At 47.8% G+C, this 16259-nt stretch overlaps 1 protein-coding gene across 1 annotated transcript in view; it reads right to left on the reverse strand.

Annotated features, from left to right (window-relative positions):
- Positions 1 to 16259, reverse strand: part of SLC23A2 (solute carrier family 23 member 2) — a 53954-nt gene that overhangs the window by 27809 nt on the left and 9886 nt on the right. The window contains exons 2-3 of the mRNA XM_054650798.2: positions 2399 to 2697; positions 1805 to 1903 (exon numbers count right to left, since the gene is read on the reverse strand). Coding sequence (XP_054506773.1) covers positions 1805 to 1903; positions 2399 to 2533 — 234 coding nt within the window. The 5' untranslated portion in view covers positions 2534 to 2697. The remainder of the gene's footprint in view (positions 1 to 1804; positions 1904 to 2398; positions 2698 to 16259) is intronic.

Here is a 16259-nt window from a genome sequence, read left to right on the forward strand (position 1 = left end):
CTGCTGGCAGAATTCACAGTGAGGGGGTGAAAGAAAGCGGGCACCGTGCTGAGGGTGCTGCAGCAGAAATGCAAAAGACAGAAACTCTCATTTGAGAGAACTCCTGAGAGCACTCTGAGCACTGCTCTCCCCTCCTGCAGCACCAGGGACAGCTTTGCATGGACTGAAAAAGAAACAAACTCTCTCCTGACCCAATTCTCCAAAAAAAACACATGAAAAAAAGAATAGGAATTTGAGCCATGGGGATGGCTGAGGGTGGAAAAGCCCTCTCAGACCCTCAGCTCTGACCAGCAGCACCACCATGGGCATCCCCAAACCTCATCTCCCACTGCCACACCCACACATTTGTTAACACCTCCGGGGATGGGGACTCCATCACTGCCCCTTCCAAGCCCTGCCCACCCTTCCCACAGGAAAATTCCTCCTGGTGTCCAGCCTGGCCCTCCCCTGGCTGGGCTGCAAGGACCTCAAGGCCCAGTGCCATGGGACACATTCCTTTCATGGGCTGAACAATTCCCACACATTTAGGAACTGTACCTTTCACCTTCTGTCCTATGGGATAATTTGGGATTTATTACTAAACAATATCCTACAAATTTGAAATAGCAAAGGAAGCCAGAACTGTATTGTTGCCATGAGGGAAGGAGCAGGGTGATGGTTTAGCTGACTGAGGGGTTTGTTTTGGATTAGGTTGTGGGTTGAGGGCTTTTTTTGTGATTTCTGGAGAAAACAACAATTCCACTGTCCCAGGGTGCTCCAAGCCCCATCCAGGCTGGGCTTGGGCACCTCCAGGGGCAGCCAGAGCTGCTCTGGGCACCTGTGCCAGGGCTGCCCATCCTGTTCCTGCACTGGGAGCCACAGCAAAGCTTCAACTCAAGGAGAAATGCTTCCTCTACAGCTCAAGGTCTCGTTTAGGTGAGTTATTCTCCATCAGCCCCAGTTCTGATGGCATGGGTCAGCTGGGAAGGAGGGAAGCACAGCTTGGGAAAAGCAGGAACACTGTGGTGTCTGGAGATGGCTTATCTCATTGCACAATTCACCCCAACACCTCTGGCTGAAGGATTTTATCAGATTGTGCCTCTCCACTCCAGCCCCAGCACGCTCCAGAATCAGCCATCAAAGACTCTGAGAGGTAACAAAAAGCTGCCCATGGAATGTGAGTGTGGGGATGGCAGTGAGACACCTGGGCAGGCTGAGCTGGGAGGGCTCCAGGCCCAGGCTCCCCTGGAACCCAGCCCTGACAGGGAATGGTTTAAATCTGAAATTCAGGAGTGAAAACTTGAACTGCATCCCCTGGTGTCATCCTTGTCCCAGCAGAAACCACAGCCTTGAAGGAAGGAGCATCATGGTGCCCCTGCTTGGAACCAGTTGTGTTCCAGGTTCAATCAAGACCTTTTAAAAACTTGGGTCAGGTTGAGGCTTTTCAGAGACAAAAAAGCCAGTCTGACTGAACATTTCAGAAGCTCAGATTTACCATAATCCTCATCCTTATTTTAAACCAAAGCTCAGATTCACACCATCTCAGCTTGCAGGATCATCACTGAACAGACCTAGGGAATGAGAGAATGGAGAAAAGAGCTGGAGAAATCCCAACCAAGGGCATGAACTGCTCCCACCATTTCCTGAGTCATGGCCCAAGTGCTGCACCCACAGTGTGTGACCAGGAGTCACGAGGGCAGGAGTGCCTGGGGAGATGTGAATGTGCAAGTCAGCAGCTCTGGGACAGGAACCCTCCCAGCCAGGGGAGGCAGCCAGGGGCACAGCACCAGAACTGAGCTCCCAGGCAGCAGGGGAGCCCCAGTACCTTCTCTGCTATGCCATTCTCTGTGGTGTAGATGGCCATCAGCTCCGTGTCCTCCGTGTCCTGGTCACCGCTGGACGTGGCGCCACCGTTTATCACAACCTTAAAAAACAACAAAACCAGAAAGAGGTGAAGTTTTTCTGATCAACATTTCCTGTGCCATCACACCTCAGATGTCAGTTTTCTCTGTGGGTACTCATCTGGCTCTGACCTTTGGTCAGGAGCCATGAGGAGGATGGCAAGGCATCACTTCTGCAGCAGCAGGGACAGAGAGCACACAGAGCTGCCTGTGTTACACACCAACATCCAGAGTTCTGTCAGTGACTGCTCATGGAAATGAAGGGTTTGTACACCTGGAGCATTATTGCAGCATTATTTGGACTCATCTCATATTGGCCCTCCCTGGTGCTCTGCCCATGGGGAGCTCCATGTCCTGGGAACAGGGCATGAGCACACACACACACACAGCAGGGCTGGCTGTGTTTATGCACAAATATTCAGAGTTTTGCCACTGACTGCTCACAGAAATGAAGGGTTTGTATTTCTGAAATACCCCCCAAGTGGAGCATCACTCCCTGCAGGGCTGGGCTCACTCACAGGCAGGGTGAAGAAGTTGGGGTGCTTGGACTCATCCTCGTATTTGCCCTCCGTGGAGCCCCCTCCTGCCTCCACCGACTTGGCCGTGGTGTTCTTGCCAATGCCCATGGTGTCCAGCACGTCCAGGACCTGCATGCAGCACCCAGGAGGTGCCTCTGGGACAGGCCAAGAGCAAAGGACAGCTCCTTATTCCAGCAGCAGCAGCAGCAGCAGCAGCAGCAGCAGCAGCAGCTCCAGGAGTCACTGAGGAGCTCAGTAATCCAGCTGGGACATCAGTGTGTCCTTCCCATCAATGGCTCCTGCCAGGAAGGGAGAAATTGGATATTTTAGGAGGGAAATCAGTCAGGCTCATGATCTGAGGGTCCTGAGTTTGTTCCTCACTATGTTTTGGTTCTTGGCCTCTTTACTTCTGTTGAGGTTGGGATTGAAGGCACTTGAGATGACAGTTCCCATTCAGAATTAGATATTTATTATTGCTTATCTGTATTGCAAGTCCTGAGTTCTACAGCATTCTACTAACAAGCCACAAAGTGGTGAACTATCTTTCTATTCAATTAAGAAATGACACTCAAATTATTTTTACTTTTAACCCAATAACTGATCACTTGAAGCCTGCAATGTGGACTTTTTTACCCAATTATACAATAACACCCAAACTTATGAAGGACACACAGAAAATTTACCCAAACTTATGAAGGACACACAGAAAATCCAAGTTTTGCAGCCTGTGGTTCCTGAGCTTTAAACAGAGAATGCAGCTGCCAACACCTGCAGGTGAAACCAGGTCAGGTACAGGTGAAAGTACAGGACAGAACCTGCAAAAATGGCCTCTTGAAAGCCACAAAAAGTGGAATTTTCTGCATCCATCCCAGCAGCAGAACCCACTCACTCTGGTGTTATTCAAAAGCAAGTTAATGGTGGGTTCAGCTGAACCCCAAGGTGGAAAGGCAGCTCAGGGACACTCAAATACAGGTTTGGATTGGAAAAAAAGCAGCAGAACTTGGGTTTTTCCTCAAGTCTCCCTTCCAGATGCTGCTCAGGAAATGCCAGCAGCTCCTGTCTACTGTAATTGCAATAATAACTGAACTTGAGAAAGACTCTTCTGCTGAGGGCAATTCAGGACTGTACTAATATATGAATACTAATATTTTAGAACCTCTTAATAGCTGTTAATTGCCCATTTGCTGGAAAATTCTGATTCCTTGAGGTGAAAGAAACATTAAAACTTTCAAAGCAATGGAGGTATCTCCTGAAAAGTTACATAAAAAAGACAATTTGGGCACTGGGATCCCTTGAAGCATGAATTAAATGAATATGGCACGGAAGGCAGTGCCTGCAAATCAGAGTTAAGATTTGTTTATGAGAGTAAATATTAAGGCAGCATCATGAATTATTTCTCACTTGAAGACTGAAGGAGAAGACTGGTTTGAACACTCACTGTCTTGCTCTGGAAAACACCTGCAATTCCCCTTTCCACAGAGCAGCTCGGGGCAGAGGGAAGACAGGTACTGGTTAAAGGTTAAAGGCTTGGGAGCGCTGGGCTGGGGTTTTTGGAGGCATTTTGTGTTTGCTTTCATAGAACAATGAGGTTTTTTTTCCCCTAGCACACAGGAACAAAGAGAAGAGAATCTGCCTTTTTCTGTCCTTGCAGACCAGTTCCATTCTCCAAGAAAATCAGAGATGGAGACGGGCGAGGCCGAGTCTGGCAGCTCCTGCCCTGGGAAGGCAGCAGGACACCTCCCATTAATTGGCAGAGCCAATTAATGAAAGTCAGCCAGGGACGCTGCCAGGCCAAGGGGCCCTGGCCCTCAGCAGCATCTCTGGCATGGGCTGCTGTGTTCTCCTGCCCTGGGAACGGCAGCAGGACAGCAAAGCTTGCCCTGGACCCATGCACGGCTGAGAGCTGACACAGCAGAGCTGAAATAACAATTCCCAAACAGGCAACTCCCAATTCATTCACAGGCAGGACCCCTCACTGCTGCTTCTCCTGAAGAAAGGGAGGCTTTGTGTCACCAGGGGCTGCTCCAAGACAAACCAGAAGGAATTTCCCAGCCCTTCTTGCTTCTCCCCAGCAATTAAAACTGCACTTAATGGCACAGATGATCATCAGAGGGTTCAGGAATGCTTTGATTCTGCCATCAGGAGTGTCAGAGAGGAGAAGATAAACTCTGCTGCTGCCTAAAGCTCTCTCAGAGATCACTCCTTATCAGCCCCGTGTCCCACCACACAATTCAGGCATTTTTACAGCCCTCCAGAGCAAATCCAGCTCCTCAGGAGCTGAGAAGTCCTGGAGAAAGAGATAAAACAAAAGAGATAAAGCCCGTTGAGCACGGGGCAGGTACACTCAGCACAAGCCATCCTCTGCAGGCTGGGCTCCAATGGGAAGCTGGAAGTGAAATTTATGCCACATTTCACCTTCCCACAGGGATCACCCCCAGTGCACAGAAGGCCGGGAGAGGCCAGGCCTTTACAGAGCTGCAGATAAGATAAGATTAGGATTTACACAAAGGGCAGGGGAGAGCCCAGGTGCAAGTTCAGGAGGAAAAGCCTCCTGGCCAGGGAGAGGCCACCCTGCACCCCCAACACCAGCAAAAAGCTCCTCCAGCCCCAGAGCCAGCAGGAGAGGACAGGAGAGGTGGCAGGGGCTGGTGTGACACAGCATCACCTCCCCGTGCTCCCAGGACCTTCCCTTTGCCAAGGCTGCTGCCATTTCATTGAAACAAGGCAGGATGTGTTTCAAAGCTCACGGCAAAAAGGTAAAGCCCATATGGAGCTCTACCATGTGTTTAAATGCTCTTTTTCCTCCCTGCAAGTCTGTGCTCTGGAACCTCCACCACAAACCAAAACAAGCACAAAGGGTTTCCTACAGGAGAATCTGCCCCCGAAAAGCTCCCACTCCCCCGGGTACCCAAGTGCCTGTGAGTCAGTGAAAAATCCTTTTCTATGCTCTCTTCAGCAGAGCCAAGGGTTACCTGGGCAGCACAGAAGGTGCAGGCAGGCAGAGCTCACTGGCAGGGAGACCTGGCCATGAACCCCAGGAGTGGGACACTGACACCTCCCCTGCATGCAGTGCTTCCTTTCAAAGCACTGCCTGCAGCTTTTGGCTGAAGCACACCAAAACCACTCCCTCCAGCAGATTTGCTGCTGTGGCAGCTCCTCCCTGCGCTGCTGAAGGCTTTCAACATCAATATTTGAATCCAGAGCCTGGCAGAGCGAAGACTGGGGAAAACAAAGCCCACCTGACCTCCAGGCAACACATTCCAGGTAGCTGGGAAGTTCTCGGGGCTCTTCTCTCCTTTTGGGCTGATTTGGGGTTTTTTTAACTCCCCTTAAAAGAGTCAGTGCTTTGCCAGGTGCTGCTGGCCTGGCAGCACCAGGGCTGGGCATGGTCATGCTCAGGACATGGCAGTGCTGTTGTAAAGCTCATTTGAAACGAGCAGACCTTGAGTTTAACCCTCTGGAGGAAGCTCAGGCTCCCCCATGACTGCCAGCCCTGAAAATTCCAGTTTCCCCAAAGTGATACCAGCCCTGTGTGTTCCCTTTTGTGCCAAACTCAAACCAAAAGCCCTCCTAAAACCACGAAGGCCGAATTCCAGCTGGATCCGAAGTTTCCCTCAGCTGAGCTGAGCCCATCACCCGGTGACAACCAAAATAATTTGGACTTTGCCTGTCCCTTCAGACAATCCCTGTGGGGAATCAGGGACTGGATTTGGTGGCCCTTCCCTGCTGCACAAGGGGAATATTCCCAAGGAAGCACAAGGAATGTGGTGAGAAAAGCAGCTGGGGGTGGGACAGCCCCCGCCTGGCTTTGTCCCATGTCACAGCTCCTGAGGAAGGAGCGGTGGCACAGCCAGGCAGGACCTTCCTGGCTGTCACAGACGGCTCAAGAGCCAAAAATCCTCTGGCTGGTGCACCCACTAAGGAGATTAGAATGAAATTAAGGTCACTGCCTAATTACCATCATCAATTTATTATTTTAATGAGCTGTCAGGCTCGTGTGAACAGAGCAACTTTCTCCTGCAAGCAGAGACGATGCTCAGCCAGCGCTTGTCCCACTTGAGGTGCCTCTGGAATTTCAGCACCTCCCTGGCACTTGCAAGTGTTTGGCACCTCTGGAACTTGGGCCCAGGATGTGTCTGAACACAACCAAGGTGTGAGATTGTGTTTTTGGCAGCAGACATGCAGAGGGACATGGACTCCTTCAAAAGAGAGCTCTGCTGCTCACGGGTGTCCAAAGGGTGCTGAATGTTTTGCTAGGAAAAAGGCTCTGCCCAGTTCAAGGCATTCCACAAACCTCTCATCACCCAGGTTAAAAACACTCAACAAACACTTAAAGGATGGAATCCAAGTCCTGTCTGCAGAGCCACAACCACAAATCCAACTGCTGCATCCCAGATCTGTGCCTGGATAGGGCAGCTGGGAGCTCCCACCTGCTGTCCACACATGCAGGGAGTGCCTCAAAGGTTTGGTTTTCTTTTCTGCCTTCCAGGGCATTTTCACCATCTCACAGATGTGAAGAAGGTGCCCAGAACCCACACATTTCATTTTCTCTTGGTGTACAAACCACCCTCCTGCTTCAGTCTTGGAGGGAGTTTTTTCTCAGGGAGTTTGGAGCAGCCTCTTCTCTTTGGTCCCAGGAAACTCCTGATCTGTCTTTAGCAGGGACCTCTCCTGATTTCTCTTTAGCAGGGACCTCTCTCCTGATTTATCTTTAGCAGAGACCTCTCTCCTGATTTCTCTTCAGCAGGGACCTGTCTCCTGATTTATCTTTAGCAGGGACCTCTCTCCTGATCTGTCTTTAGCAGGGACCTCACTCCTGATTTGTCTTTAGCAGGGATCTCACTCCTGATTTATCTTCAGCAGGGATCTCTCTCCTGATTTCTCTTCAGCAGGGACCTCTCTCCTGATTTCTCTTTAGCAGGGATCTCTCTCCTGATCTGTCTTCAGCAGGGGCCTCTCTCCTGATTTGTCTTCAGCAGGGATCTTACTCCTGATTTATCTTTAGCAGGGATCTCTCTCCTGATCTGTCTTCAGCAGGGACCTGTCTCCTGATTTGTCTTTAGCAGGGTCCTCTCTCCTGATTTATCTTTAGCAGGGATCTCACTCCTGATTTCTCTTCAGCAGGGACCTCTCTCCTGATCTGTCTTCAGCAGGGGCCTCTCCAGTTCCTTCCCACCAACTGAAGCTGCACTGAAATCCCACCACATCCCAAGTGCTCCAGAGATGTCCCCCTTGCACTGAAGCACATCCACAACAAGGAAAGCAGACTCCAAATTTCACCCAACATCACAAAGTTCATCTTTACCTGCTGCAGAGGCAAATAAAATGCTGCTACATACCCAAACTTCCTCATATCTGAGCTCTAAAAAAACTCAATTTAGGTTTTAAAAAGAGTTGATGGGCACTTTAAGAAGCTTCTCTCTTCACTTCCAAGTAGCTCTTCAAAGCACAAATTCTTTCTTTGGAGGCACTAATGAATTTTTAAGTAGTTGGTATTTTGACTGCCATCCAGAGCGGTGCTTTAATAACTGACCAACGTTATTAGGGCAAGTCTACACAAAGCTAAGCAGCAAAGTTATGCCCAGCTCAAACCTTCCATGTATTTAAAGCACATTAGCTAAATCTCATTAACTTCCTGTGTGAATGAGCTTGGTGAGAAGGGGACTTAAATCCAGCTGAATGAGGTGTTTACCAAAGGATCTCACAGCTCTCAAAAACCACAAGTTTGGTCAGTCAAGTTATTAACTGAGAGCTTAGTTAGGCTGGGATTCTAAATAAGAATAGCTGAAAATTCTAAACCAGAATAGGTGAAAATTCTAAATAAGAATAAGTGAAAATTGTAAAACAGAATAGGTGAAAATTCTAAACCAGAATAGCTGAAAATTCTGAATATGAATAGGTGAAAATTCTAAATAAGAATAGGTGATTCTAAACCAGAATAGCTGAAAATTCTAAACCAGAATAGGTGAAAATTCTAAACCAGAATAGCTGAAAATTCTAAACCAAACTAGCTGAAAATTCTAAATAAGAATAGGTGATTCTAAACCAGAATAGGTGAAAATTCTAAATAAGAATAGATGAAAATTCTAAAACAGAATAGGTGAAAATTCTAAACAAGAATAGGTGAAAATTCTAAACCAGAATAGCTGAAAATTCTAAACCAAACTAGCTGAAAATTCTAAATAAGAATAGGTGATTCTAAACCAGAATAGGTGAAAATTCTAAATAAGAATAGATGAAAATTCTAAAACAGAATAGGTGAAAATTCTAAACAAGAATAGGTGAAAATTCTAAACCAGAATAGGTGAAAATTCTAAACAAGAATAGGTGATTCTAAACCAGAATAGGTGAAAATTCTAAACCAGAACAGCTGAAAATTCTAAATAAGAACAGCTGAAAATTCTAAACCAAACTAGCTGAAAATTCTAAACCAGAATAGCTGAAAATTTTAAACCAGAATAGCTGAAAATTCTAAACCAGAATAGGTGAAAATTCTAAACCAGACTAGCTGAGTGTTTCCAGCATCATTTTCCACCCTGTTTGATCAGAACACTGCTGGCCAAGCAGCTCCCACTCACTCATCTTTCAGCCCATTATTCCCATTTTCTTGGCCCAAAGGCAGCAGTTTTGCCCAAATTCTGTGCATTGCCTTTGCCACCCTCCCGGAGAGCCCAGCAGCGGGCAGGGATGAGAAGCTGTGAGATGAAATTCCACAGAAAGCACATCAGGAGGTGGGAAATGACAATTTCCACCTCGCTGTGGGCATGGACACTGCTGGGAGCTGCAGACACCTGCAGAGCTCCCCAGACCCAGGGGAAATCAGACCCAATCCTGTCCCACTGGCCCTGGGTCTGCCCTGGAGCTCAGCACACCCCTGTGCATGGCACACAGGAATTTGATTTACAGTGCTATGGAGTCCTGATGGTCTCCCTGGGGAGAATTAATAACTTGGGCATTCCAATAACTCTCTGTTATTACCAATATTAATGCACAGCTCGTTAAGCTCCTTCAGGGCCCTCAAAGCAACCTGAGCTCACACTGGCTCCTTTCTCAGCCCGCTTTGTACTTGGACTTGGCACTTTGATGAAAGCTCCCTTCTTTCCAAGACTTTAATCACGTTAAAACAAAGGTGGAGTTAGAGACTCATCCAGGGAAAATTCCATTTATTAAGTAAATCGAGGTAATGTGCCAATTTTCCAGCTCTGGATGTGAAGCTCCTTCCCAAGGGGCTGAGGCATCCCTGTGGCTCCTTTGGAAAGGGAACAGCTTGAGCCCAGTAATCAAATACAAACCCAGCAACTGATCCCACACTTGAGTAGTTTTACACTGAGTTATCTAGGAGGATTGTCTGGAAATAAACACTTCCATTTAGCATCACTTATTAGGATTTGGAATTAATAAACTTTCAGAAACTAACCAAGATGCTGTACCTTTGTGCTCAAGCTTCCTTAAAAATCTCTTTTACTACATAAATATCATATTAATTTTTCCCGTTTTAAAGATTAAAAGGAAAGCAAAGTTTACAGATAGACAGAAAAAAAGCAAATACTTTGGAGACAGTAAATATCTCTTCTTAGTGACAGCAATTTTAAAATGAGAAATTAAGCCCTCAAACCTTTAAGACACGGAAAGTTAGTTATTAACACCTGCAAATACACATTTTTAAGTTTCTTATTTCATAATGCCGACACCAAAGCAGCCGAATTTTTGCAAGCATCCCCAGCAAGGCACAAACCTGCAGCGAGCTCTCCCCAGCAGCAGCAGCAGCCTGGAGGATGCAGACATTCATCCCCCAGGAGCACTTTTATACTCTCTTTGTGCTGGCCCATTGTGTAACTGCTCCCAGCCCACGCTTACACAAGGGCAGGGCAGGAGGCAGCACCTGGTTACTCCTTGGTTACTCCTTGGTTACTCCCCCGTTACTCCACGCCTCCGCGGGGTTTACGCAAAGCAGCGGCCACGAAATCCTGGGGAGAGCTGCCAGGCAGAGCCCCCAGATGGCACAAAGGGTTCCAGCAGCAGCTGCAACCAGGACAGGGATTTTCTCTGGGTGTTCTTCCGTGAGCCGCCCTGATCAATGTTTTTAGCAGCAAACCAGACCCATTTTCAGGAGGTTCCTGACCTCAGAGCTCTTCCCTGAGCCAAGGGTCAGCGATCCACAGGAACTGAAACACACCAGGACCCTGCTGGCTCCTCCACTTCCCCAGTGGGAAACGCTGAGTAACAGCGATGGGCAAAGTGGGGCAGATGGGACACAGGAGAAGAAGTGAAAGCCTTGGAACAAACACAAAACCAACAAGAAATAAAACCAGGGTTGCCAAGCACTGCAACAGATTGCAATGGGTGAGTCCCTGTGCCTGGAGGTGAACAAAAGCCATGGAGATGTGGCATTCAGGGCATGGTTCAGAGGTGCATGTGGCAGTGCTGGCTTAATGGCTGGACTTATCTTAAAGGTCTTTTCCAACCTAAACAATTCTAGGATTTTGAAATTGCTTCCCATGGGTCTCCTTGCCCCACTCCCCTTCTGTGGGAGCACAGCCCTGCCTAAGGCTGCCCTTACATCACTTTGTCATTTTACTCATCCCATTTCCCTTTTCAAAGGATTAACGAGGCACCATCGCCCTACAACTGGTCCTGAAGCCATAACCAGAACAGGGCACCACAAAGCAGCACCCGGTGAGCAGCTTCTGCCTGGATTTACCACAAAGCAGCACCCAGCGAGCAGCTTCTGCCTGGATTTACCACAAAGCAGCACCTGGTGAGCAGCTTCTGCCTGGATTTACCACAAAGCAGCACCCAGGGAGCAGCTTCTGCCTGGATTTACCACAAAGCAGCACCTGGTGAGCAGCTTCTGCCTGGATTTACTGGCAGCAGCTCCAGCCCTTGCTCCCAGCCCAAGATGGGCCAAGAACATGGAGCTCCAGGGCACGAAGCTCAGTGCACCTGCAATGTGGAGGCAGGGACAGGCTGCCAGTGCTGTCCAGCCCCATGCCATTCCCCAGCTCCATCATCCAGCCCCCCACAAGCTCAGGGCTGGCTCCAGGCTCGGCTGTGCCCGGTCCCACGGCAGAGCCAAGGCTGAGCAGGGCACAGTGAATGAGAGCCGAGCCTGTCCCGTGCCTGTCCCCAGTGCTCCTCATTCACCCCTGCCTCGGGTCCCTGGCAGTGATCCAAGGATCTCCACTGACTGCTCTGGGCAGTGTGTGCTCACACAGGGTGTGCCACACTCTAATCCCCACTGCAAAGAGATGCTGAAAAGGTTCCCCCTCTGTTTGCTCCTTTTCCAATTATTAGATCCTTTCCTTTCCTCCTTCCTGCTGATTTCCAAATGCTTTCACAAACACAAATATCTTAATTTCGATGTAAAGAAACCTAAGAGTCCTTAACACAAACATCACCAGTCCTTAAGACCAGGCAGCACCAACTGCTGTACCCAGACTGGCTGAAGGTCACTGATCTGTAACACTTCAGGGAAAAAGTGCTGGGAATTGTTTTAGATCCAAGGTATTTGATGTGCTCACAGGGAGCTAAAGAACTGAGTGATCAACAGCAAGAGGAAAATGTTAGGTTTTGAAAGAAGTAATCCATTTGCTTTTTTACTCCAATGTTCAACTGCTGTTTAATCCAACGAGTTTTCTTAATAGCTGGATTAAACAATGCCAGGGGCTCAAATACTTCTTGTCCTGAACATGACAGTTCAAAGTATAACTGAGTTCAATGAAATGAAAATTCTTCAGTATGCAGTCAAAGACTTGTCTATTTACCTTGCAATTAAAACTAATCGCTCCAAAATTCATCATCAGTGAGCGGAGAATTTCAACATGCAAACAATTAATTTCTGATTACTCTGCACTTACACTCAATCCAAAGAAAGCATTCGCTAATGTGGGTACCCCAGGGTTGATCCAGGACAGATCCAAGCGTGAGCTGTGGGGTTACAATTCCCTGCAGTGAGCAGGGACTGGCATCACTGGCACAGGGCAGGGGAATGCTAATTCAAAATGCACTGGAATATTTCACAGTGCAGCTTCCCAACTGCTGTGGAAGCCAGGTGGGGATGAAGAGCTGAGAGCTGTGTGGGGCTGCACTTGACTGTGGGAGGAGCAGAGGATTTATCTCACTCTGCTCCCGCCTGGGGAGCTTGGTCCTGACGGTCCCACACAGCCACTCAGCATTTTTGTTTCCTGCTTAACATCTGAAATGCAAACTGGTGGAGCACTTCTACTGCTTGGAAATGTTACACCTAGGAGGAGTTCACTTTGATTATGACGAGAAAATCCAATTTTCTGCCTTCTCAGACACTCAAGTGTTCAGTCTGAGGATGAACCAACACTTCTGAGTGCTGCAGCCAAGTTCTGTTTGCTCTTGGACACACATTGGTAAACTACTGACAGTGCTCTGAGTTGGAACAGTTATTCTGAGGGTTTATTCTCTGCGATTTTGCAGCATTTGTGCAGATAAAACCCTTCTCTGAAGTCCCCTATTCCCCCTGCACAGGGGTGGCACACCCTGGTTATTCCCACCACCAATGTGGCAATAATGCAAGCCAGGCACTGCCAAGAGCTGCTAACCAAACCCCCCCTCTGATCCATCTGCTTTCAGTAAGAACAAGAAGAACACCCAAAGGAAGAGTGGTGCAGTCAGCAGTGCTCAGGGAGAGGCAGAGCTTCCCTGCAAGGACACCCTGCTACGTGCTGAGGGTGACTGGGGAGGCCTCCTGTGTGACAGCTCAATGAGCCCCCTCACTGCATTTCTGCAGCCATCTCCTAACTCAAGGACTCTTCCTCCCAAAGCCACAGCAAATACACGATCTTTTACATCAGCCTATTCAATCAGCAGCCTCCCCAAACATCCTCCAGAACACACTTAACATAATACAGCAAACCCAGAAAATAGCATCACACACCAGCACAAGAAATAGATCCACTTCCACCCACAACTGGCAACAGCAGAAAGACTCAGCTATTAAGTTTGAATTTCCAGTGATGTTTATAAATTATTGAATTATGAATTGAAAAAGCACTTACCAGAAGATCTGCTGTAACATGAAAACATCACTGCTCTTCCCTAGTGCTGACTCAAATCCACACCAAATTACTGGAACTGCTCTGAAAACCCCCCAGGTAATTCAGGGAGGGATGCCCAGCCCTGGCTCCCACTCAGGGTGTCCCCCTGAACCCACAAATCCCCCTCCAAGAGAAAGGACACCTTGGGGCAATCCATGGCCAAGGAATTCTGCATTTCCAGCTGGACAATGCAACTTCTGCTCTCAAATCCCCAGTTCATCTACAGCTTGTATTGTTAAGGTGTTTATTAGGACTTTTCCTGCCACAGTGCATTTATAAATACACTTGTAAGAAGAACCCAGGATCTGAGATGTACATCAAAGCAGATACAGAGCTCTGTGTAAAAAGGTAATTACAAGAGGGAAGTGCCTTTAAGAATACCTGTGGCTGATTTCTGGGCAAGAAATAAAGAATCATTGTCAAGAAAGAACAACAGAAGAATAGCAAAGCCAAAGCCCTGCACTCCACAGGCACAGATCAAAGCACTTCCAAAATTACTGGAGAGAAATGTGCTTTTTGGGAGCTGTTATTGTGTTCACCCTGTTCATAAACTAAGTCAGACTCCTTTCCTGGAGCTCCAGGTATTCCTGTAATTACAGGCAAAAGCTCAAACCCAAGAAAAGACAGAAGCAAAGCCTGAGCAGCAGGCAGGGCGAGAGGCAGTGAACTTTAACTCATTACCTTGTGCGTTCCCAGATTAGCCTGAACACATCATTGCCTCCTGGATTCCTGGAATCCCCACCCCTGACGTGCCCAAGGGCAGCTTGGAGCACCCTGGGGCAGTGGAGATGTCCCTGCCCACGGCCTGGGGTGGGTCTGCATGGGCTCTGAGCTCCCTCCCGTTCCAGACTGCACACACAGTTAGTTTGCACGCTCAGATTTTACCTTTCTGCCCCTCTTTTTGTGCTGATGGTTTCAGAAGGGTGGGCTAAACTCATGCAGCAGGCTGTGCAAAGACCATGGAAAGTGCCACCCTTCAGCAGAAGCTGCTGCTGTTTTGGTTTTCCAAAGGCAAAACGCTTCTAAGCACAATCATTTGTTTATTTTTCATTCCATACGTCATTTGCTTGGATGCCTAAAAATCACCCTGCATCACACAGCGAGCAGCCAGGCTGAAAGCTTCAGCTGCAAGAGAAATGCTTTAAAAAGTGGGGGAGAAAAGAGCAGATATCCATCGGTTTTGGGCAATGATCCTGGGATTCACAGCTCAGTAATTCCCAGCCCGATCCCTCCTCCCACCAATCCCAACCTCCCGCATCCAAAATGAAAAAAGCCCTTTTAATCTTCAAAGCATGGCCACAAGTCAATCTCAACTTAGCACACTTTTTAATTTTCTTTTTAATTATCCAGTCGGGAGAGCTATGCCCTTCTTGCTCAGTGACCTTTCGCTCCTTGGGGATTTACTTCAAAATCTTTCCTGGGAATAATCAGGGAATTCACAGCACTTCCAGAGGGAACGTTCCAAGGCTGCTGGGGCTGAGGGCAGGCCCAGAGTGACTCTCAGGAGTCTCTGCTTTTCCTGTAATCCAGCCTTTCAAAAACCTAAAATTGAAGGGTTTCTGTATACCATTAAAAACAAAATACTAATGCTTATTCAGAGAGCAGCCCAACATGTGTAGAAAAAAATCAAAATTTTATGGGCAGTGCCGAAGTTACAAAATGAAATTTCCACGTGGCAAACATCACTATGTCACATTTCATCTTTTCCTGCTGATCTCTGGAGCCTGTGCTCCAGGACTGCCAGGATCCCTGCACGGCTGCTCTGACCCCACTCTGGGTTTGGAGTCCTCACCTGGAGCCAAACCCAAAGCAGCAGCAGGAGAAGCTTCGGCTGGAGCTGGCAGGAGGCAGGGCACAGGCAGAGCATCCTTCAGGGTCCCAGAGCAAGAACAGATGCCTTTATTCACTATTTGAGCAATAAGAGATGCTGATATCCCCAGCAGTAACTGGTGCCCAGGTTTGCCCCAGGAGCTTTGGTCACCAAGCACAGCTCGGTTCCCCAGAGCCACTGGGGAAAAATTCAATCATTACTGCCATGAATGAGACTTAAGGCAAACCAGCCCTCCTCACTCCCCTGCCCACACACCAAACAACCGTAAGCAGCCCTGGGTTTGATTCCCACATGTGAAGCCAAGCAATTACTGATTTCTTAATTTCACAACAAGCCTGGCAGTGGCTCTGTGCTCAGCCAGACTTGCTGGGTCACTCCCTGCCCCTGCTGGAGGCAGGCTCAGGTGAGAGCAGCTCCTGCACCAACCTCCTCAGAAATGTGCATTTATTGGCCCCTGCACCCCCTGGATCCATGGGGCAGCAGGAGGGGACAGGACCCAGCTGCCACCTCCCCCTGGTCACCAGGCACAGGTGGGGATGTCACTCGGTGCAGTGGCTTTGAAGATTTCCCTGCCTGTATGAGTGGGTAATTAAGAACGCATTAAATAGATATTAATGCAATAGATAGATATTAATGCAATAAATAGATATGAATGCAATAAATAGATATGAATGCATTAAATAGATATTAATGCATTAAATAGATATTAATGCAATAAATAGATATGAATGCATTAAATAGATATTAATGCATTAAATAGATATTAATGCATTGAATAGATATTAATGCATTGAATAGATATTAATGCAATAAATAGATATGAATGCATTAAATAGGTATGAATGCATTAAATAGATATTAATGCATTGAATAGATATTAATGCATTAAACAGATATGAATGCATTAAATATCCCTGTGAGCAGCACAACTGGTAAAGAAGGTTAAGTGGCTTCTCCAAGTGAA

This window comes from Agelaius phoeniceus, chromosome 30 (genome assembly GCF_051311805.1).
Source record: "Agelaius phoeniceus isolate bAgePho1 chromosome 30, bAgePho1.hap1, whole genome shotgun sequence".
Taxonomy (NCBI): Eukaryota; Metazoa; Chordata; class Aves; order Passeriformes; family Icteridae; genus Agelaius; species Agelaius phoeniceus.